Source organism: Manis pentadactyla, chromosome 11 (genome assembly GCF_030020395.1).
Source record: "Manis pentadactyla isolate mManPen7 chromosome 11, mManPen7.hap1, whole genome shotgun sequence".
NCBI lineage: Eukaryota > Metazoa > Chordata > Mammalia > Pholidota > Manidae > Manis > Manis pentadactyla.
Genome location: NC_080029.1, coordinates 3,407,572 through 3,429,401, shown reverse-complemented (window position 1 = coordinate 3,429,401; position 21,830 = coordinate 3,407,572). Strand labels below are relative to the sequence as shown.

The 21,830-nt window shown below is 44.6% G+C and overlaps 1 protein-coding gene across 3 annotated transcripts in view; it reads right to left on the bottom strand.

Moving 5' to 3' along the window:
• Nucleotides 1–8,329: 8,329 nt before the first annotated feature.
• CINP (cyclin dependent kinase 2 interacting protein) overlaps nucleotides 8,330–21,830 on the bottom strand; it is a 28,527-nt gene continuing 15,026 nt past the window's right edge. For all 3 annotated transcript variants that reach the window (XM_036882555.2, XM_036882553.2, XM_057488131.1), the window contains 4 exons: nucleotides 16,054–16,222; nucleotides 13,925–14,054; nucleotides 9,634–9,763; nucleotides 8,330–8,835 (listed from right to left, as the gene is read on the bottom strand). In XM_036882555.2, the coding sequence (XP_036738450.2) occupies nucleotides 8,633–8,835; nucleotides 9,634–9,763; nucleotides 13,925–14,054; nucleotides 16,054–16,222 (632 nt within the window). In that variant the 3' untranslated portion in view covers nucleotides 8,330–8,632. The remainder of the gene's footprint in view (nucleotides 8,836–9,633; nucleotides 9,764–13,924; nucleotides 14,055–16,053; nucleotides 16,223–21,830) is intronic.

The following is a 21,830-nucleotide window of genomic DNA, read 5'->3' as shown; positions in this document are numbered from 1 at the left end:
TTTTTTTGAAGAACATATTTACTAGGCTCCCCCCTACACCAAGTCCCCCCAACAAACCCCGTTACAGTCATTGTCCATCAGTGTAGTAAGATGCTGTAGAATCACTACTTGTCTTCTCTGTGTTGCACATCCCTCCCTGTGCTCCCCCCCCATATTATACATGCTAATCGTAAGGCCCCCTTTTTCCCCACCCTTATCCCTCCCTTCCCACCCATCCTCCCCAGTCCCTTTCCCTTTGGTAACTGTTAGTCCATTCTTCGGTTCTGTGATTCTGCTGCTGTTTTGTTCCTTCAGTTTTTCTTTGTTCTTATACTCCAATTATGAGTGAAATCATTTGGTACTTGTCTTTCTCCACCTGGCTTATTTCACTGAGCATAATACCGTTTAGCTCCGTCCATGTTGTTGCAAATGGTAGGATTTGTTTTCTTCTTATGGCTCAATAATATTCCATCTTCTTTATCCATTCATCTACTGATGGACACTTAGGTTGCTTCCATTTCTTGGCTATTATAAATAGTGCTGTGATAAACATAGGGGTACATCTATCTTTTTCTAACTGGGTGGCTGCATTCTTAGGGTAAATTCCTAGAAGTGGAATTCCTGGGTCAAATGGTATTTCTATTTTGAGCATTATGAGGAACCTCCATACTACTTTCCACAATGGTTGAAATAGTTTACATTCCCACCAGCAGTGTAGGAGGGTTCCCCTTTCTCCACAACCTCACCAACATTTGTTGTTGTTTGTCTTTTGGGTGGTGGTGATCTTTACTGGTGTGAGGTGATATCTCATTGTGGTTTTAATTTGCATTTCTCTGATGATTAGCTATGTGGAGCATCTTTTCATGTGCCTCTTGGCCATCTGAATTTCTTCTTTGGAGAACTGTCTGTTCAGCTCCTCTGACCATTTTTTAATTGGATTCTTTGCTTTTTGTTTGTTGAGGTGTGTGAGCTCTTTATATATTTAGGATGTCAACACTTTATTGGATCTGTCATTTGTGAATATATTCTCCCATACTGTAGGATACCTTTTTGTTCTATTGATGGTGTCCTTCTGCTGTACAGAAGCTTTTCAGCTTGATATAGTCCCACTTTGTTCATTTTTTGCTTTTGTTTCCCTTGCCTGGGGAGATATGCTCATGAAGTTGCTCATGTTTATGTCTAAGAGATTTTTGCCTATGTTTTTTTCTAAGAGTTTTATGGTTTCATGACTTACATTCAGGTATTTGATCCATTTTGAATTTACTTTTGTGTATGGGGTTAGACAATGATCCAGTTTCATTCTCTTACATGTAGCTGTCCAGTTTTGCCAGCACCATCTATTGAAGAGACTGTCATTTAGGCATTGTATGTCCATGGCTACTTTATCGTATATAAATTGACCATATATGTTTGGGTTAATGTCTGGAGTCTCTATTCTGTTCCACTGGTCTGTGGCTCTGTTCTTGTGCCACTACTAAATTAAATTGTCTTGATTCCTGTGGCTTTGTAGTAGAGCTTGAAGTTGGGGAGCAAGATCCCCCCCACTTTATTCTTCCTCCTCAGGATTGCTTTGGCTATTCAGGGTCTTTGACGGTTCCATATGAATTTTTGAACTATTTGTTCCAGTTCGTTGAAGAATGCTGTTGGTAGTTTGATAGGGATTGCATCGAATCTGTATATTGCTTTGGGCAGGATGGCCATTTTGACGATATTAATTCTTCCTAGCCAGGAGCATGGGACGAGTTTCCATTTGTTAGTGTCCTCTTTAATTTCTGTTCAGAGTGTCTTATATTTTTCAGGGTATAGGTTTTTCACTTCCTTGGTTAGGTTTATTCCTAGGTATTTTATTCTTTTTGATGCTATTGTGAATGGACTTGATTTCCTGATTTCACTTTCTATTAGTTCATTGTTAGTGTATAGGAAAGCCACAGATTTCTGTGTGTTAATTTTGTATCCTGCAACTTTGCTGAATTCCAATATTAGTTCTAGTAGTTTTGGAGTGAAGTCCTTAGGGTTTTTTATGTACAATATCATGTCATCTGCAAATAGTGACAGTTTGACTTCTTCTTTACCAATCTGGATTCCTTGCATTTCTTTGTTTTGTCTAATTGCCATGGCTAGGACCTCCAGTACTATGTTGAATAACAGTGGGGAGAGTGGGCATCCCTGTCTTGTTCCTGATCTCAGAGGAAAAGCTTTCAGTCTCTTGCTGTTCAGTGTGATGTTGGCTGTGGGTTTATCATAGATGGCCTTTATTACGTTGAGGTACTTGCCCTCTATGCCCATTTTGCTGAGAGTTTTTATCATGAATGGACGTTGAATGTTGTCGAATGCTTCTTCAGCATCTATGGAGATGATCATGTGGTTTTTGTCCTTCTTTTTGTTGATGTGGTGGATGATGTTGATGGATTTTCGAATGTTGTACCATCCTTGCATCCCTGGGATGAATCCCACTTGGTCATGGTGTATGATCCTCTTGATGTATATTTGAATTCGGTTTGCTAATATTTTGTTGAGTATTTTTGCATCTATGTTCATCAGGGATATTGGTCTGTAGTTTTCTTTTTTGGTGGGGTCTTTGCCTGGTTTTGGTATTAGGGTGATGTTGGCTTCATAGAATGAGTTTGGGAGTATCCCCTCCTCCTCTGTTTTTTGGAAACCTTTAAGGAGAATGGGTATTATGTCTTCTCTGTATGTCTGATAAAATTCCGAGGTAAATCCATCTGGCCCGGGGGTTTCGTTCTTTGGTAGTTTTTTGATTACCGCTTCAATTTCGTTGCTGGTAATTGGTCTGTTTAGATTTTCTGTTTCTTTCTGGGTCAGTCTTGGAAGGTTGTATTTTTCTAGGAAGTTGTCCATTTCTCCTAGGTTTTCCAGCTTGTTAGCATATAGGTTTTCATAGTATTCTCTAATAATTCTTTGTATTTCTGTGGGGTCCGTCGTGATTTTTCCTTTCCTGTTTCTGATTCTGTTGATGTGTGTTGACTCTCTTTTTCTCTTAATAAGTCTGGCTAGAGGCTTATCTATTTTGTTTATTTTCTTGAAGAACCAGCTCTTGGTTTCATTGATTTTTTTCTATTGCTTAATTCTTCTCAATTTTGTTTATTTCTTCTCTGATCTTTATTATGTCCCTCCTTCTGCTGACCTTAGGCCTCATTTGTTCTTCTTTTCCAATTTCGATAATTGTGACATTATAGACTATTCATTTGGGATTTTTCTTCCTTCTTTATATATGCCTGGATTGCTATATACTTTCCTCTTAAGACTGCTTTTGCTGCGTCCCACAGAAGTTGGGGCTTTGTGTTGTTGTTGTCATTTGTTTCCATATATTGCTTGATCTCTATTTTAATTTGATCGTTGATCCATTGATTATTTAGGAGCATGTTGTTAAGCCTCCATGTGTTTGTGAGCCTTTTTGCTTTCTTTGTACAATTTATTTCTAGTTTTATACCTTTATGGTCTGAAAAGTTGGTTGGTAGGATTTCAATCTTTTTGAATTTACTGAGGCTCTTTTTGTGGCCTAGTATGTGGTCTATTCTGGAGAATGTTCCATGTGCACTTGAGAAGAATGTGTATCCTGCTGCTTTTGGGTGTAGAGTTCTATAGATGTCTATTAGGTCCATCTGTTCTAGTGTGTTGTTCAGTGCCTCTGTGTCCTTATTTTCTGTGTGGTGGATCTGTCCTTTGGAGTAAGTGGTGTGTTAAAGTCTCCCAAAATGAATGCATTGCATTCTATTTCCTCCTTTAATTCTGTTAGTATTTGTTTCACATATATTAGTGCTCCTCTGTTGGGTGCATATATGTTTATAATGGTTAATATCCTCTTGTTGGACTGAGCCCTTTATCATTATGTAATGTCCTTCTTTATCTCTTGTGACTTTCTTTGTTTTGAAGTCTATTTTGTCTGATACTAGTATTGCAACACCTGCTTTTTTCTCCCTATTGTTTGCATGAAATATCTTTTTCCATCCCTTGACTTTTAGTCTGTGTATGTCTTTGGGTTTGAGGTGAGTCTCTCATAAGCAGCATATGGATGGGTCTTGCTTTTTTATCCATTCTCTTACTCTGTGTCTTTTGATTGGTGTATTCAGTCCATTTACATTTAGGGTGATTATTGAAAGATATGTACTTATTGCCATTGCAGGCTTTAGATTCGTGGTTACCAAAGGTTCAAGGTTAGCTTCTTTACTACCTTACTGACCAACTTAACTTGCTTACTGAGCTATTATAAACACAGTCTGATGATTATTTCTCTCCCTTCTTATTCCTCCTCCTCCATTCTTCATATGTTGGGTGTTTTGTTCTGTGCTCTTTTTAGGAGTGCTCCCATCTAGAGCAGTCCCTGTAAGATGCCCTGTAGAGGTGGTTTGTGGTAGGCAATTTCCCTCACCTTTTGCTTGTCTGGGAATTGTTTAATCCCTCCTTCATCTTTAAATAATCGTGCTGGATACAGTATCCTTGGTTCAAGGCCCTTCTGTTTCATTGCATTAAATATATCATGCCATTCTCTTCTGGCCTGTAAGGTTTCTGTTGAGAAGTCTGATGATAGCCTGATGAGTTTTCCTTTGTAGGTGACCTTTTTTCTCTCTCTGGCTGCCTTTAATACTCTGTCCTTGTCCTTGATCTTTGCCATTTTAATCATTATGTGTCTTGGTGTTGTCCTCTTTGCGTCCCTTCTGTTGGGAGTTCTGTGTGCTTGCGTGGTCTGAGTGACTGTTCTCTCCCCCCCGCCCCCGCCCGCCAAGTTTGGGGAAGTTTTCAGCAATTATTTCTTCATAGACACGGTCTATCCCTTTTTCTCTCTCTTCTTCTGGTACCTCTATAATGTAAATATTGTTCTGTTTGGATTGGTCACACAGTTCTCTTAATATTGTTTCTTTCCTGGAGATCCTTTTTTCTCTCTCTGCGTCAGCTTCTCTGCGTTCCTGTTCTCTGATTTCTATTCCATTAATGGCCTCTTGCACCTCGTCCAGTCTGCTCTTAAGTCCTTCCAGAGATTGTTTTATTTCTGTATTCTCCCTCCCTACTTGCTACTTTAGCTCTTGTATATTTCTTTGCAGATCCATCAGCATGGTTATGACCTTTATTTTGAATTCTTTTTTGAGGAGATTGGTTAGGTCTATCTCCCCAGGCCCTCTCTCAGGGGTTGTCTGGACTATTTTGGACTGGACTAAATTCTCCTCCCTTTTCATGGTGATAGCGGTGGCTGTAGGCACATAGTGCGTGTGTCAGCTGGGAGAACAAAATCCTTTCCTGCTTGCTGGTCGCCTTGCCCTTCTCTGCTGCGTGTGTTGGTTACCCGCACTCCTGGAGCAGCCACTGGGTTAATCTCCTAAGCTGCTGTGGGCGGGGTCTCCGTCAGAGTAGCGCAGAGCTCTGCAGTGAGTGGCAGGCGCGCCGGGTGCGCAGTCCTGTGAAAGTGGCGCCGCTGCCGGGCAGCTGTGTGCCAGCAGCAGCCTTTCAGTCCGGCTTGGGCGGCTGTGCGCTGGGCTGAGATTTTGGGCAGCTGCTGGGATTGTGGCTACTTCTGGGCTGCTCCTACGCTGCTGCCACTGGCTCCCGTGGGGTGCTCCCGGGCCCCTCTGGCACCACTGCCACTGGAGCGTGCAGGCCGCTCCCAGGGCACTCAGTTGCTGCCGCTGCGGGCTTGCGCGGGCCGCTCCCGGTCCCCTCTGGCACTGCCACCACGGGCTCGTGTGGGCTGCTCTGGCACCACCACCGCTGGCTCACGCGGGCTGGTCCTAGGCTGCTCGGGCACTGCTACCACGGGCTCGTGTGGGGCACTCTGTTGCCGCCACCAGCTCATGCAGGCCGGCCCTGGGCCACTAGGCCATCGTTGCTGCGGGCTTGCACGGGCCACTCCTGGGCCCCTGTGGTGCCACCGCCCCTGGCGCACGCTGCCACTCTCCCACTACTGGGCTGGTGTGTTGGGGTCCGTGCCAATTGGGGGAATGACTGGCAGGCTGCTTATTGCTGTGAGGATCTTCAGAGCTGTGCTGCCACCCCCAGGGGGTTAGGTTCCCTAGAGTTCCTCCGGATTCCCAGGTGCTAGGCTAAGTGTGCCGGGATAACTTCATCCAGCTGTGGGGTCCCTGTCCCTTTAAGACTTGCAAAAAGCACTCGCTTTTCTTTTGTCTCAGGGTTGCCAGTTGGGGGAATCTGCTTGCCAGTTTTGCTTTTCCGTTTCTCTAATATCCAGCACCCTGTGCACCGTGTGTCTGTGCTCCTGGTGCGGATTTCTAGAGGTGGTTGTTTAGCAGTCCTGGGCTTTCAATCCCTCCCTGCTCCAACTCCTTTGTTTCTGCTGGGGTCTGGGGTGAGGGGAGTGCTCGGGTCCCGCTGGGCTGCGTAGCTTGTATTTTACTCCCTTCATGTGATACTGAGTTCTCGCAGATACAGATGTAGTCTGGCTGTTGTACTGTATCCACTGGTGTCTCTTTTAGGAATAGTTGTATTTGTTGTATTTTCAAAAATATATATGTTTTTGGGAGGAGATTTCTGCTGAACTACTCATGCTGCCATCTTGGCTCCCCCTTCGCTTTAATATTCAACATTATTTTTTATAACATGCAAATATTTTCACGGCTGAGCTGTGTGTGGAATGTTGTGATTACTTTCATGTTGTAGTGTAAGCTTTTGTGTTCCCTAGTTTTTTTTGTTTTACTTATCATGAATTCATCTCCTTCTCCAAACCTGTTCTTTCTTTTTGTGGACTACTACCTTTTTATATTCCTTTTCTGTCTCTTTGGCAATATTTCTGGAGGCAGAGTGTAATGTGTGATCAGTCCATTATGTTTAGAAATGGGATACCAGTTCTCTTGATGGCTTTGTGTTCCCTTGGATAGAAATTGGTCTGCAGCTGTGTAATGATTTTGGAATTCACAAATCCTACAACCAGAGGTCTCTTTCATATGATGCCGCTTCCGTTTTGTGAGGATCTCTGGGGTTATGCTACTGGATGATTTGTCCATTGCTCAGCTTTTGTCTGTCCTTAGCAGTTATTGATCCTTTCCAGTAGTTCCCTATGGCAACGTGGGCATCCATGGATGAAGCATCAAGAGTACATGAATGTCCTACATGGGCTGGTTCGGTATTAAGTCCTTCAGTGTCTCCTCTGGAAAGCATTTATACTTTAGGTGCCTCCAGACGTGGAGCTGACTGCCGATGGCCTCATGCCTCTGGGGACCCCATCCACCCATCTGTCTGTGGCTCATGACAACAGCTTGCTTCCTAAGCCAGCAGGAAGCATGTGCAGGACACCATTTTTGCCAAATGCTAATCATGCAGTTTCCAGGCAGCAAGCTGTCTGGTGGGCCACTTTCATGATGGCTAAATTTTAATACTAAGAAATAGAAGAAATGTTGCCTGTAAATGCTTTTGGTATGTCAACTTGCACTTCTTTCAAAATGCTGACTTTCAGAATCTATCCGTCATATACTGTTTAGGGTCTTTTATATTTGGAATACTTTCTTTCCCTGGGAAGCACTTGCCCCTGGGATCCTAGAGCTTCAGTCTCATGGCAGCACTGATCACAAATATGTGGTCACAGATGTCACACCAAAGGGTTTGTGCCCGAAGCATCGCTCAGCCTGTCACATTCTCAGTATGCAGAGAGGTGGTTTTCAAGAGGCCAATATTTACTCAGTTAACTTTATTGTACTTTTTAAGACAAAAAAAAGTATATTTAATTTAATGTTTAAGGACAGAAGGATGATAGGACTTTGTCTAATGACTGTTTGAGAAAGATGAAAAAGGACAACAGTCTAATCCTTCCTTTTCTTATCCCTCCCCCATTACATTTTTTAAAAATTAAAGTGTCATTAATCTTATGTCGTTTCAAATGTACACCATAGTGGTTCAGCGTGCCCATGATCAACTTACATTGTGCCCCTTTATCTCCCCACCCCTGCCCCTTGGTAACCTCTTGTTACTTCTTAGTGTCTATGAATCTCCTGCTGTTTTGTTCCTTCTATTTTGCTGTTTTTATGCTTCACAGATAAGTGAAATCATATGGCTTTGTCTTTCTCTGCCTGGCTTATTTCACTGAGCATATAATACCCTCTAGCTCCATCCATGTTGTTGCAAATGGGAAGATTTCTTTGCTTTGTATGGCTGAATACTCTATTGTGTATACGTACCACATCTTTACCCATTGGTCTATTGATGGACACTCAGGTTGCTTCTGTAACTTTATGGTATTTAGACACTTGTTGTAGTTACCAAAGTAATACAGTCTCATAAAAATTAAAATAACACAGATAAATATAAAGTAAAAATACTAACCCAGGGGTTTTCTACACAAATGTAATATATGTAAAACACACCTAATTTACAAAACCAAGATCACCCGTCATTGTTAGGCTCATTTATTTCATGCAGATGTCCTCATGGGTGACAGATTCTCAACAGGTGCAGGGGAGGCCGAGTGGCACATGGCACCCAGCAGTGGGCAGCTTACAGAGCAGCAGCAAGTGTGTCTGGAGAGGCTGCAGGGAGCTGGTGAAATGATCCGGTCTCAGAGACCCTAGGAGGTCAGTGGGAAGCCACGCCAGGGAGCAGGGGGTGATCCTGAGGTTCGGTGTTGGGTCCTTGGGAAGCCTGTCCACTTCAAGAGCCATGCAAGAAGCCAGTGCCCTGCGGCCACGCTGGGCACTCACAGCACTCGGTGCCCTGTTTCGAGCAGCATGCCTTCCAGGAGCAGCCTGCTGTCGCTCTCCACGTAGGGCTGGTGCAGCCACATGGACAAGTAGCAGAGGGCGAGGTCGCTGTCTGCAGTGTGGGCCAGCTCCTCGGTGATGGTGTGCTTCAGCAGAAGCTCCTTCCTGTACATGTCAGCGAGCCTGCTGGAGACCTCCCCTGCGACAGATGGAGTCCCCCTTTAACAGCAGTAACGAGAAGGCAGGAGGCCCGCCACTCAAGCCAGACCGAGCAGCAGCCCTTGAGACAGGCTGCCCAGGGAGTGAGCATTCCAGCCAGAGCGGCCTGGGATCGGTGACATGGTGGGCGGCCTGAAAGGAACAGCCCTGTGCGCCTTCCACTCAACTCCTAGGTTCCTGCCATGACTATAAATAGTAGGTTCAGCCCAAACTGACAGTATTTCAACAAACACACGTCATTACACAGTTTCCTCTTTTCGCCTTTATTTAAAGGTGAGGTCTCAAATCAGCCCCAGATTGTTTCACTCCTTTCCTTTTGAACTAATGAAGCCAAGACAACCCTAAGCTCAGAGCTTATTTAAGTCACACATTCCATTTTCCCCACAGTCATCTTCCATGGGGCTAGGTGAAGTGACTCCAATTAATTTTTTTAACTAAAACAAAATAAAAAGCAAAAAACTCATTTTTCTTCAAAAAACAAAAACAAAAACTTCCTGCCTCCACAAAAGGCAGAATTATTTCTCCTCATTGGCTTTAAGGGGCTTCTACAGCAATTTGCTTCATGACTATCTAAGTACACTTAGTATTATTTGTTCATTATTAAGGTAATTAGGGCTAAGAAATAGGCATTTTAAGATGCCCCCATCTCCTTCCCTCCCAATGGATCCACTTGAATCAAATTTCAAAGCCTGTCAGCATCTCTTTAAAGTATCAGATCTAAATGACAGCAAATGCTCTCATAATTTCTACCCTTCAAGATCAAAGCAGAAATACTTACAAAAATGGGCTGTAGGCCACGTGTGAAACAGGGGGGGCCGTTTTTTCTCCTCCCCATAATGGTAGTTTTCCAGTTCACAAATCCCCTTGGTAGTTGAAGACAGCTTTTCCATTTTCACTTGTATTTTGGTCTGAAAAGATATTACTTTGGAATATGAGAATATTACTTGAAATCAACACCAGTTTCAGATTCAGTAACTGTATGGTTTCAAAGCTAAGAAGTTTAACGTCTGTTGAGATCAGAGGTTGGATAATGCAACACCACTAACTCCAAATGCAGCAAATTTCCAGGGAGATAAAAGCAAACAGGTGCTATGGCTACATTATTGGATGACTTCAGCAATAAATCCCGGCTTTCCAGTGCTGAAGAGAAAGCTTGTTGAGTCCCACTTCTAAGATTTGAGAATGGCACTCATTTTTTTGGGCAGGTTCTTGCTTTTGGAGACGGCAAGATAGGAGAAAAGGCATTAAATGAGCTTATTCCTGACTCGAAACTGCCTTTGAGATCACTGAAACCTCGTTGAGGCTTGGATTCCTTGTTTATAAAATGGCAATGAGAAGGGAGCCCTACACACTTCATGCAGGAAGGACCCAGGGAGAACCTGACACCAGTGGCGCCTCAGAGCGCGCTGGGCTGTGTAAAGCCTGCTGGTTGCACATCTGCGTGGCCGCTGTGGTGGGCAGTACCCCCTGCCACGTCCCCTCTGCTTGGCCAGCTGGCACAGACGGTCTGACACAGGGCTTACTTCCGCAGGACCACGTTGGTATTTTTGAAGCACCTCATTAGAGCTATAGAAGGGTTGTTAAATAAAATATATGGGTAAATAAAATTTCAGATTTATTAGTAGCGTAGGCCTATGGAGACCACATTTCTAACTCCTTAGTTAAGTATGTACACAGGGGGATAAGAAAGACATGTAACTTGGCAGAATCTTAACTCCTTACACCAGGTCCTTCAACCACCCTCCAGTCACATCCGGAGTGTCAGGCACTAAATTCAGTTAGCGGTAAGTCCTACAGGACTACATCCTTTCCTCAGGCTTTAGGTTTGATGTTCCACCTGGCCCAGCCCCAAGAGGTGGGACTCATCACCTCCCTGTCATAGCTGGGAAAAGTCTCACGGTTGGTGACCTACGGGAGGACGAGGCCAGGACCCAATACCACGTTTTCTGACTCCGAGTCTCGACGCCCAATCTTATGCTCTCTCCTCTGCAGCCTGCCCCAGCTCCCTATTGCCTTCTAATTCTAAGAAGAGCTTATAGATATCAAGAGAGCAAGGGAAATCCTGAAAGCCTGAACTGGGCCAGCACTGCCTTGATCAGTCAGGAGCTTGGTCCCCACTAGAGAGTGAAGTTCCACACACGTGTGCAGCTGAGCTGGCATCGCGTGAGCAGGGGTCCAGACTCGGAGCCCAACGTTGGCACATCTCCTCCTGCAGCTGAAAGATCACACTGTAAAATGTGCATCCCGCTTAGGGAACGGAGTGCCTCAAACCCCCCACCAAGGTCAAATTCATTAAAGATACTTCAAGTCAAGTCTGGGAAACCATTCTCTCTAAATACTAGAGGAGAATAGGAAAAATAATACTAATATCCCTACAGCATCAACTTACAGTTTTGAAGGTAAAATGTGAACTTGTTTCCAAGCCACTTTAAAATAGAATAAATTCACTGGGGCACCCAGATATAAATGCAAGCATATACGGTCAATTAATATATGATAAAGGAGCCATGGACATACAATGGGAAAATGACAGCCTCTTCAACAGATGGTGTTGGCAAAACTGGACAGCTACATGCAAGAGAATGAAACTGGATCATTGTTTAACCCCATACACAAAAGTAAACTGGAAATGGATCAAAGACCTGAATGTAAGTCATGAAACCATAAAACTCTTAGAACAAAACATAGGCAAAAATCTCTTGGACATAAACATGAGCGACTTCTTCATGAACGTATCTCCCTGGGCAAGGGAAACAAAAGCAAAAACGAACAAGTGCAACTATATCAAGCTGAAAAGCTTCTGTACAGCAAAGGACACCATCAATAGAACAAAAAGGCATCCTACAGTATGGGAGAATATATTCATAAATGGCAGATCTGATAAAGGGTTGACATCCAAAATATATAAAGAGCTCACACACCTCAGCACCCAAAGAACAAATAAAGCTATTAAAAAATGGGCAGAGGATCTGAACACTTTTCAAAAGAAGAAATTCAGATGGCCAACAGGCACATGAAAAGATGCTCCACATCACTAATCACTAGAGAAATGCAAATTAAAACCACAATGAGATACTGCCTCACACCAGTTAGGATGGCCACCATCCAAAAGACAAACAATAAGTGGGATGACATCAAATAAACAGCTTCTGTACAGCAAAGGACACCATCAACAGAATGAAAAGGAAACCTAGTGTGTAAGAGAATATATTTGCAAATGATATATCTGATAAGACTAATATCCAAAATATATAAAGAACTCATACAACTCAACACCAGAAAAACCAAATAACACAATTAAAAAATGGACCTTCCAAAGACATACAGGTGGCCAACTGATTCATGAGAAGATGCTCCACACCACCAATCATCAGGGAAATGCAAATCAAAACCACAATGAGATGTCACCTCCCACCAATCAGAATGGCTAGTATCAATAAGACAAGAAATAACAAGTGTTGGTGAGGATGAGGAGGAAAGGGAGCCTCATGCACTGCTGGTGGGAATATAACTGATGCAGCCATTGTGGAAAACAGTGTGGAGGTTCCTCAAGAAATTAAAAATGGAAATACCATATGACCCAGTAATTCCACTTCTGGGAGTTTACCTGAAGTAAACAAAATTTGAAAGAAAAGAAAAAAAAAATTCACTGGGGCAGAGACCTTTGGTACATGGCAGCGAGCACCTGATCTTGGTTTCTAATACCGTCTCTAACGAAAGGGACCTGGGCTCCTTGGAGAAATGGTGTGTCCAGGGCTGGGGCAGGAAATACACAAGATCAGTCTGGAGCGTCTTGTCATGCCAGAAAGTCAGGAAGTGCTCAAAAAAACCAGACCCAAACTCCCAGTGAGGGAAGTAGTCAAAGGGACCTCGGGGCCAGCCGAACTCAGGGCCAAAGCAGGAAGAGTTTGAGGAGCAAAGCTGGATTGTAGCCCACAGTACAAAGCAAATACCCAGGAGTCCATACTAGAGGTAAATAATTGAGTAAACAACTAAATGGAGGAGAAGAGGCAAATCTCCCGGGCAGAATTCCAAGCAAGCAATGGAGATGCTCTGCCCTCTAGGGGCTGCAGCATAACCCCAGCTTCGCAGGTGTGGGCTGCACAGTGATTTCCTCCCAGAGGACTGGGTAGAAGGGGGAAAAGAGCCCCTTCCCAGGGGAGAAACCTGGCTCATCATGCCCAGGGGCCACCTAGCGGGGCAGACACATCTCAGACTGCGGTGGCCATGCCAGAGGGAGGGACACCAGGAGAGGTCAAACCCGCGGTGAAGGCATTTCAGAACCAGCCAGTCTCATCCAAGCACAAGGGAACTGGAAATGCCGGCTTTCATGGCCAGGAAGGCAGGACTTCTGGAGTAGATGAACAGCACGAATGGCAGCGCAAATGTTGGCAAAATTATTTTTTATGACATGCAAATATTCACAGCTGAGCTGTGTGTGGAATGCTGTGATTTCTTCCATGTTCTGGCAGAGATGAGGTGTTACATCCACATCTGGTGGCCAGTACAGTAGGTACTGAAATTCAATATCTCTGATGTGCTACACCAGGGCCCACAGATCAAACCCAGCTCATGGCTTATTTCTGTATGGCCTGTGAGCTGGGTCTTACATTTTTAAATGATTGAAAAAAGATTTAAAAGTACGAATATTTTGTGACACGTGAAAATATATGAAATTAAAATTTGTGTCCCCCCCAAAAAATGGGAACACAGCCATACCCATTCACTTCTGTACTGTGTCTGGCTCCTTTAGTGCCACATGGTAGAATGGAGTGGTCACAGAGACTGTAGGGCCCACGAAGCCCAAAACATCCGCCACAAAGAAGCCTGGAAGTGGGTGAACTGACCAGGCCAACACACAGGACAAAAGGAACAAAGGTCTAGGGCAGCATCTGGAGAACATGGAGATTTACAGGACAGGTAGAGGAGGAGATACCAGTGGAGAGGAGGAGAGAGAAACCAAAGTCTGGGGAAGGAAAGCCTCTCACGGTGTTGAATGCTGCCAAGCACCAAGCATGACCCCAAACATCCCTGGGACTGACAGTGAGCACAGGTGGCCAGGGTCTTACCAAACCATCGAAGGTGGTCTGCAGCTCCTCACAGAGCATCTCCAGCTCCTTACAATATCCTGGGGGCATCTTTTCTGCACTTTCACTGAAAGCCTGGCTGCTGCTCTCAGACTCCATCCTGTCTTTACTCCTGGACCAAATGGAAAATAATGGGAACAAAATACACTCCAGAAGCATGCCTGATTTCAGTATGTTAAACTCTAGGATAAACTCAATATCCATCATCGTGTCAGCTGTTTGGCACAGGCACTGTTTCATGTCCTTACAACACATATTTACTTACTTGTATATACAACGACTATGTCCAGCAGTTACTCAATTCTGCACCAGAATACAGTCAATCCAAGTCAGCCCTGTGGCATCCTTGGTGTAGGGCATAGTGCTGAGTGTAAATCTGGCGGCTGTGATCCATGGGGCATGATGTTAATCTTGTGGGCTCACAACACTTAAGGTAACAGTTGAGCATTAAAGTAGAATAGGAAATATGAAACAGCTTCTTATGCAATAAGGGTTTAGAACTGTCTGATGGAGCCTGCTGAGGAGGCCCACGAAAAGGCAGCGGGCTGCTAACGTGCACGAAGGGTTCAAGCGAACTGCAGGAGCCAGGGGATTGATTACTTAAGGGCAGGAAGTTAATTAAGACTAGAATCCGGCCTGTGGACAATGATACATGAATATATAACTTTGAGAAATTAAAAAACATACATAGGAAAATGCAAAGAAAAAGCAAACCTTCCCATCGGAACTGGCAAGTGCTATGGCTTTTTTCATAATTCCTTTGTCTTTTTTAAAGAAATTGCTAAGGAAAAACACATTCCTGTGTGTCTGCACAACTCTCAACACCCCACTTTGTTTATGCCACCTAGTCACTCCAAGCTGGGGGGTGTCTCCACACTAAGCAATTCTTGGACACTCCAGACACCTGCCGGACATCCTACAGTTTAGCGGGATTCTGACACCGTCTTCCTGGAGACAACCTCAGATGACCTCACAGGTTCAGGGCTCATTCCCAGAAGACTGTTCCCTGTTCAACTTCAGATGCCAATCACAAGTCCAGGTTGTCATCTGTGCTTCTGACTGACTGGCTGTAAATCAGAGGTTCCTACAACCCCTAGTTGGGTTCAATTGATTTGTGAGAGCAGCTCACAGAACTCAGAAAACAGGTCACTCACTAGATCACTGGTTCATTACGAAGGATATTGAGGATATAAACGAACAGCCAGATGCACGAGTACACAGGTCTGGAAGGGTCTGGGGCACAGGAGCTCTGTCCCTGTGGAGTCTGGGGTACACCGTGGGGTACTCCAGCACGTGGAAATGTTCCTGTTTACCAACAGGCAGCTCTCCAAACCTGTCCTTTCGGGTTTGTGTGGAGGCTTCCTTACGTGGGCATGATTACATCATCGTCTGTTGGTGATTAGTTTGCCCTCCCACCCCTCTCCCCTCCCTGAAAGAGGGTGACAGGGTGGAGCTGAAATTCCAACTCTAATCCATGGCTGATTCTCCTGGCAACCAGCCCCCATCCTTAGTGGCTTTCCACAAGTCACCTCATTAACACAAACTCAGGTGTGGTGGAAAGGGCTTGGGATGAATAACAGGACCTGCCTTTCAACTTTACTGCTCTGGACCTATTTCAGGAAATGGAGGAAAAGAGGCCAAATGGCATAACAAAAGATTTTCCATTGCTCTTAACCATTAAGAAATTATAAGGGTTTTAGAAACTGCATGTCAGGAACAGGGATGAAGATGAAATATCCGTCTGTTGTAAGTCACAGCACCACAGAAATAAAATGTAACATTCTAGGGTCCCATTTACCTACATCCCCAACACTCATTCCTTCTAGAATATACCAGTATCATGAATTGCACTTGTATCCTTCTGATCTTTATATAATTTTGTATACACATGTAATCATGAATATGTAGTATAATTGTGCATTTATTTAAAACCCACATACACAGTTCACACTTGCATATATCATTTTACAACTGGCTCCTTTGCTTAATATAATTTAATTTGTTCATGTTGATAGAGACTACCATTCTCACCCTAAAACACTCCCAGGAAACTTCTGCCCAGTCATTAAGGGTGAAGCACTCAGAGCACGAGGAACTCTGTATGTACTTACAATAAACTGACTTTCAGGTTGACAATTTTATTTGCAGTGGTAAAACCTGCATCATTGAGGGTTTCCCATTTCAGGATTAAATTATGCCAATCGGCTGCATTATCCTTGATTTTTCTTGCACTGACAGATAAGACAGGTTTTCTGGGCGTTGCACTTCCAATAGTCTTTGCTGGTAGGGAAGAAAAGAAACAGTTATTAGGAGATTTGTGAAAATAAAGGAAACTTCATTTAACCTGGGGCGGGGAGTCCTGAAGGGGGAGCTGTCACCCCTGAACCCAGCACCACTGGGGGCAGCCTCAGCAACCAGAAGGAAGATTGACAGGGGAGGGCATCTTTCACACAGAAACATCATCTGCTTTTGAGAAAAAAGTTGAAAGTTCCCCATAATGGCTGTGGTTAAGTTGGTCCACTTGGCTGGGGGAGGACCCTCCCTCCCCCAGCAACAATGCACTAACCACACCTGCAGAAACGGCGATCCTGAGCACTGTTTTTTTCCAGTGAAGTATCGTTCAAAACAACACTCCCCAAATTCCTCCTCAAAACCTGACAAAAAGCTGACCCTCCCTTTGTCTGCTCCAACTTGCTGCTTTGCCTGTCCTGAAGGGCAAGTTTTCAGCTATTACCGAATCAACTCACTTTTAAACTTAAATAAAATTGCTCTTTGCTTTGTTTAAAGTTAACACTACTAGGTGTTAAGAAGTGGGCCCCGAGGGGGACCCCTGAAGGATGACGACCCTGGGATCGAGTGAGGCCCCCACATGACGCCCCCTGTGCTCATCATTCCGTGAGTCTCCGTCTGCTTTCAGTCCGTAACTGTCCTCTCGGATTTCGAGCTCCCTCCCCCTGGCGGAGCTCTGACTCTACGTGGCATCTGTTTAAAGGCTCCGTCCTTTCTGGTGGGTACTTATTTTCCAAATCTCTGATGGTTGGGCATTGGGATCCCAACTTCTAACCTCTCTCAGGAAGGTCCTCCTTCTGAGACCCTCCCTGGCCAATGCTATGTTTTAAAATTTGAAAATTTAAATAAAGGAAACCTCACTGGTATGGTGCTGGGGGGCCAGCAAGGGGAGCTCTCATGCCCACCACTCCTCATCAACTGCAGGTCCAACTGGAAGAGGCAGAAATTGCAAGGTTATCCCACTTTAGCTATTGCTTTTCTACCCAGCAGGAGGAAGGTTCACCCCCAACCCCAGCAACAGCCCAGCCAATGAGAGGCTGTCACCACTCAGCCACTGAGAAGCCATCACACGTGGGACTCCCAGTTTCCTCCAATGGGCTTTTTGTTTAGAATAGCCCTCCCAACCCAGCCTTTCCTTCTATGAAGAGCCTCCTCTCCTTTGTTCTGCCAGACTTGCCTGTGGTTTTGCTGTGGCATACGTGAGCTGAGTTGCAATTCTCTGCTGTTGTGAGGTAAACCCGTATTTTCCTGGTAAAATAACTTGAGTTTTTATTTTTAAGGTTAACAAAAACTATCGTCCCTCCTCATGTGCATTTTTACCAAATGGACTAACTTAACCAAAGACAACTTAGAACTTAAATGGCCATTATGGGGACCTTTCAACTGGGAAACTCCCCAAATTTTTCTCAGAACCAAATTAGAAAGTTGCAGCCTTAAGTTAAACAAACTACATAGGCTAGTTTAAATGGTACCCGGAAACTGCCAAACGTATTTAGGACTCCAAAACCATTGCTTTACAAAGTACAGTTTCTAAATTAACTGAGGCAAACAAGGAAAGACCAAAAAAAGTTCCTTAGGTCTCTTTCTCCCCTCTCCCATCCTCTTTGTCTCTGAAAATGCAACAGCCATAGGCCCCACCCCTGGGGCCACCTTCCTCTTGCCTCCTGCGTGGCCGCACCTTCTATGTATCATCAGCTTCTTCACTCTTCTCCTCTCACTCACCTTCCCTTTTCCTCCAAACCTCGTTTCCTCCCCTCCTGAACCTTCAAAAACCTGCCCCTTTAAAGTCAGACTCTCTGAGGATCCAAATGCTAGGCCCCTAATTTCTCATGTTCCCTGGACTAAAGCTGAATTACAATAAAAAAACTCCCAAATTGACTGAGGATTCTTATAGATTTGCTGAGGAATTTAATATAACTATTCAAATGTGTCAATCTGATATCTCAGATTGACATCAGCTAGTCCACATGCCTGTGGGTGAGGGCCAGGCCCAACACTGGATGAGCACTGCCAATCTGATAATCCTCACAAAGATCTCTAGAACTACAAATAGGGCACTGTTCCCTGCCTTGTTACATGATCAGGTTTGTGCAATAGCTAAACTTCACAGGGCAATTTCTAGGGCTTTCCCAAAACCTGTAGATTGGGGAAATTACTAGCTTCCATCCCTTCTGAAATTAGATTTTTCACCATGGTTGATATGTGGTGACTTCTTTAGCATCCTGGTGGATAATACCAGCCAATACCTCTTTGGCTTTACCTAGGAAGGCGAGCAGTACACCTGAACAGTAACACCCCAGGTTTTCACCTTCTCACAAAGCTCTAGCCCAACAAGCAGAACTATATGCACTCACACGGGCCAGCATCCTAGCCAAGGGCAAGTCTGCCAACATTGATGCTGATGGCAGAATGCCTTTGGAGTGGCTCACAGTGCTGCTGGGCAGCTGCATCTGGGGCGGTCTCTCCCTGCGCATGAGGTGAAGCACTAGGAGAAATCTCAACCTGGACAGGGAAGGGTTCTTGACTCTGAACTAGAAAGAATTCTCAAGTAGGTCAGATGAGTGTAGGTGAGGGAGGATTTCATTAAAGCAGAGTAGTAGGGAATGGCAGCTGCCTTGCAAGCAGCAGAGAGTAAGGAAGGACAGGGAGGAAAGGGAAGCTCACTGAACTACTGCTCAGCATGGGGCAGATCCCTTGCCAACTCCTAAAGCCAGGGTCACCTGGCATCCAATGTCTGCTTGGAGCCGCACGGCGTGAGGACTAAGCCCTTACCACCCCAGGATTTGGGGGTGCTGCAGAATACTGAATGGAGTGAGATTATGTTCTGAGAACTTCCCAAAGGCAAAGAAAGGAGATTTTTGGGCAGGTTACTGAGGAGCAAGATTGTACAGCTATAGTCCTGTCTGGGTCAGGCAAGCCCAAATCAGAGATCTCAGTAGCCCCTCCCTACTTGTCTGTAGTAGAACAGAGACAGTGAAAACTTGTGTCTAAGTCTGGGAAATAGAATGAAACAGCAGTGACAAAGACACCACTGGAAGAGCCTAGAGACAAAATGCACCAAGTTGAGCAGTGAGAGGGTTTTATTTAAAAAGTACACACTCGAAGAAAGGGGAGTGAGGACAACCTCACAGAGGAGGTGCCCTTAAGGGCTTAGGATTCTGTCTTTTAAGGCTTTCAAGAATGAGTGTTGTTACACAAAGACTTGACTTGTGACCTCATGATGTCTCCCTCTAGTGAGAGACATTATGTCTGTATCCACAGTCAGTCTTCTAGATAATTCAGTAAGATAAACTTTACAAGGTATTTATTGATCCAGTTCCTCTCCAAGACAGTGGTTTCCCTCAAGCACTGGGAACATAGCAGTTAATACTGCATGCCCTGCCTTAAGATTGGGTGGGTTATATTGTCTGATTAAAAAGAATATGTTAGGAATCTTACCTTCTAAGTCCCTAGTTTTTAAAATGGAACCTTAACCTTAAGATGGGGTTCCCCTGTTCTTACTATACTGTTTATATCTCAGCGTTTTTCATCTTTTCATCATAGGCAGGAAGAGTTAGTCATGATGCTTGTCCCAGGCCCCTGCCCTGCTGCAACAGTTCTGGAATGTTATGTAATCGTGGCTTCCTTACTTCCAGCAGAGATAAAGTTAAAAACGGTTATGTTCAAAACTATTAGATGCCATACTCATACCAGCTGCTTTGGCTATTATTAAGGTACTTGGGCATTCCAGATTTGACTCCCTGGAGGCTAAAGGAAACCACCAAACTAATATTCCCACTGAGAACACTGCTGTCAAGGGAACCAATAACCAAACCTCTGTCATGACCCAAAGGGATGTTTCTGCAAATGATGATCTAGAAAAACTGGCAAGAGACACCCAACAATTAGCCCTGGAAAAGGAAAAGAAATAGAAATCTAATAATTGTTGGCTTCAGAAAAAGAGAGAACTCTGGTTTGGGCCAAATGACAGTCTAGTCCTGCCAAAGACTCTAAAATTCCCATTATTGATCCTGCTGTATATACATCAAGTCATTGGTCTGCTTATAAAATAACATTTGTAAATCAATACTGGTGGGGAAATAATAAAAAAGCTGCAAAGTGTGTCTACTTTGCTTGTGTCATTTGTCCAAGACACAATCCTGGGACACTTGTCTCCAACTCCCACTATCCTGCCCGACTCTCAAAACTTAAATTGCCCAAGGGACCACTCAAGGTTAAACAAATGGATTTTATTCACATTCTCCCATCTTAGAGATACAAGTAAGTTTTAGTTATGGTGAGTTTTTCTCACTGGACTGCAGTTTTCCCTTGTAGGTAAGCTACAGACTCTTCTGTGCCTAAATTCTAATAGAAAAGATCGTCATCATCTGGGGATCTCACCTCAAACCTCACAGTGGCTGGGGAGCCCACTTCAGGCTGGTGATTCAGATGTTGTGCTGTTTGGCTGGTTCTACAGCACTTGCCCTGTGCGTAGCACCCTCAGTCCTCAGAGTAATCAGACACACTGATGTATTATTAAGATTTAATGGCAGAAAGATGGCAGCATGAGAGAGGTGAGACAGGTCTCCTCCCAAAACCACATATAATACGAAAATATAGTTAATACAACTAATCCTGAAAGAGCAACAGAAAAGAAGGATGCACCAGACTGCATACACCTGGAAAAAATAAAAGACCTTATGGAACAGGGTAATGTACCAAAGCCATGATTTGGCGGGATCCAAGCCCTTCCCACACTCCAGCTCACCGGCAGGAGGAAGAGAAACAGAGCAGGGGAGGCCTAGGACTGCTGAACACCCAGCCCTGGAGATCTGCTCTGAGAGCATGAACCTACATCACATGCTGCTCTGGAGATTAATGGGGTTGGAAAGCTAAGACAGGCAGAATACTTGGAGAGACTCAGATTCCAGCTGCATGTGGAAAACAGAGATACACATCCGGCTGCTCTGGGACAAAAGAAAGGCGGGTAGTCTCAGAGACTTCCTAACAGCGAGAGGGCTGCTAAAGGGGCAAGGATTGCACAGACCTTGTGGCTCAGGAGAAAGGACAGGTGGACAAAACTGTCTGGACACACTCTGCCCACCAGGTTGGGAACTTTCAGGAACTTCAGGTGCTCCATACCACTGGTGGGCTATGCAGCTCCAAGACCCTCCACCATGATACACAGCCTGCCGCACCTTCCTCTTGGCCAGACAGCGCTGGCTAGAAAACTGGCAGCCTCTGCCCTGGCATCAGGCCAGCCAGAGTGGGGACCCGCCTATGGCAGCTACAAACTCAAATCATAGATGATTACATCTGTGTGCCCTGCCAACTGGTTCTGGCAGACGCATAGCACCCAGGAAGCAGGAAACAGCTGTTTCCTCCCACCAGGCACCAGCACCACTCCTCTGCGAACCCCGAAATTGCTCCAGGGGCTGAGCAGCTCCAGAGACTAGAGCTTCTGGGCACTAGAGGGCGCCACATACAAATATAAAATGTCAAAGGAACCTATTTGAACCCCAAATCCCACAAACACCAGAAAAAGGATCAAGTGAAACTGAACTCATCAATCTTCCTGAAAGAGATTTCAAAATAAAAATCATAAACATGTTCGTGTAGG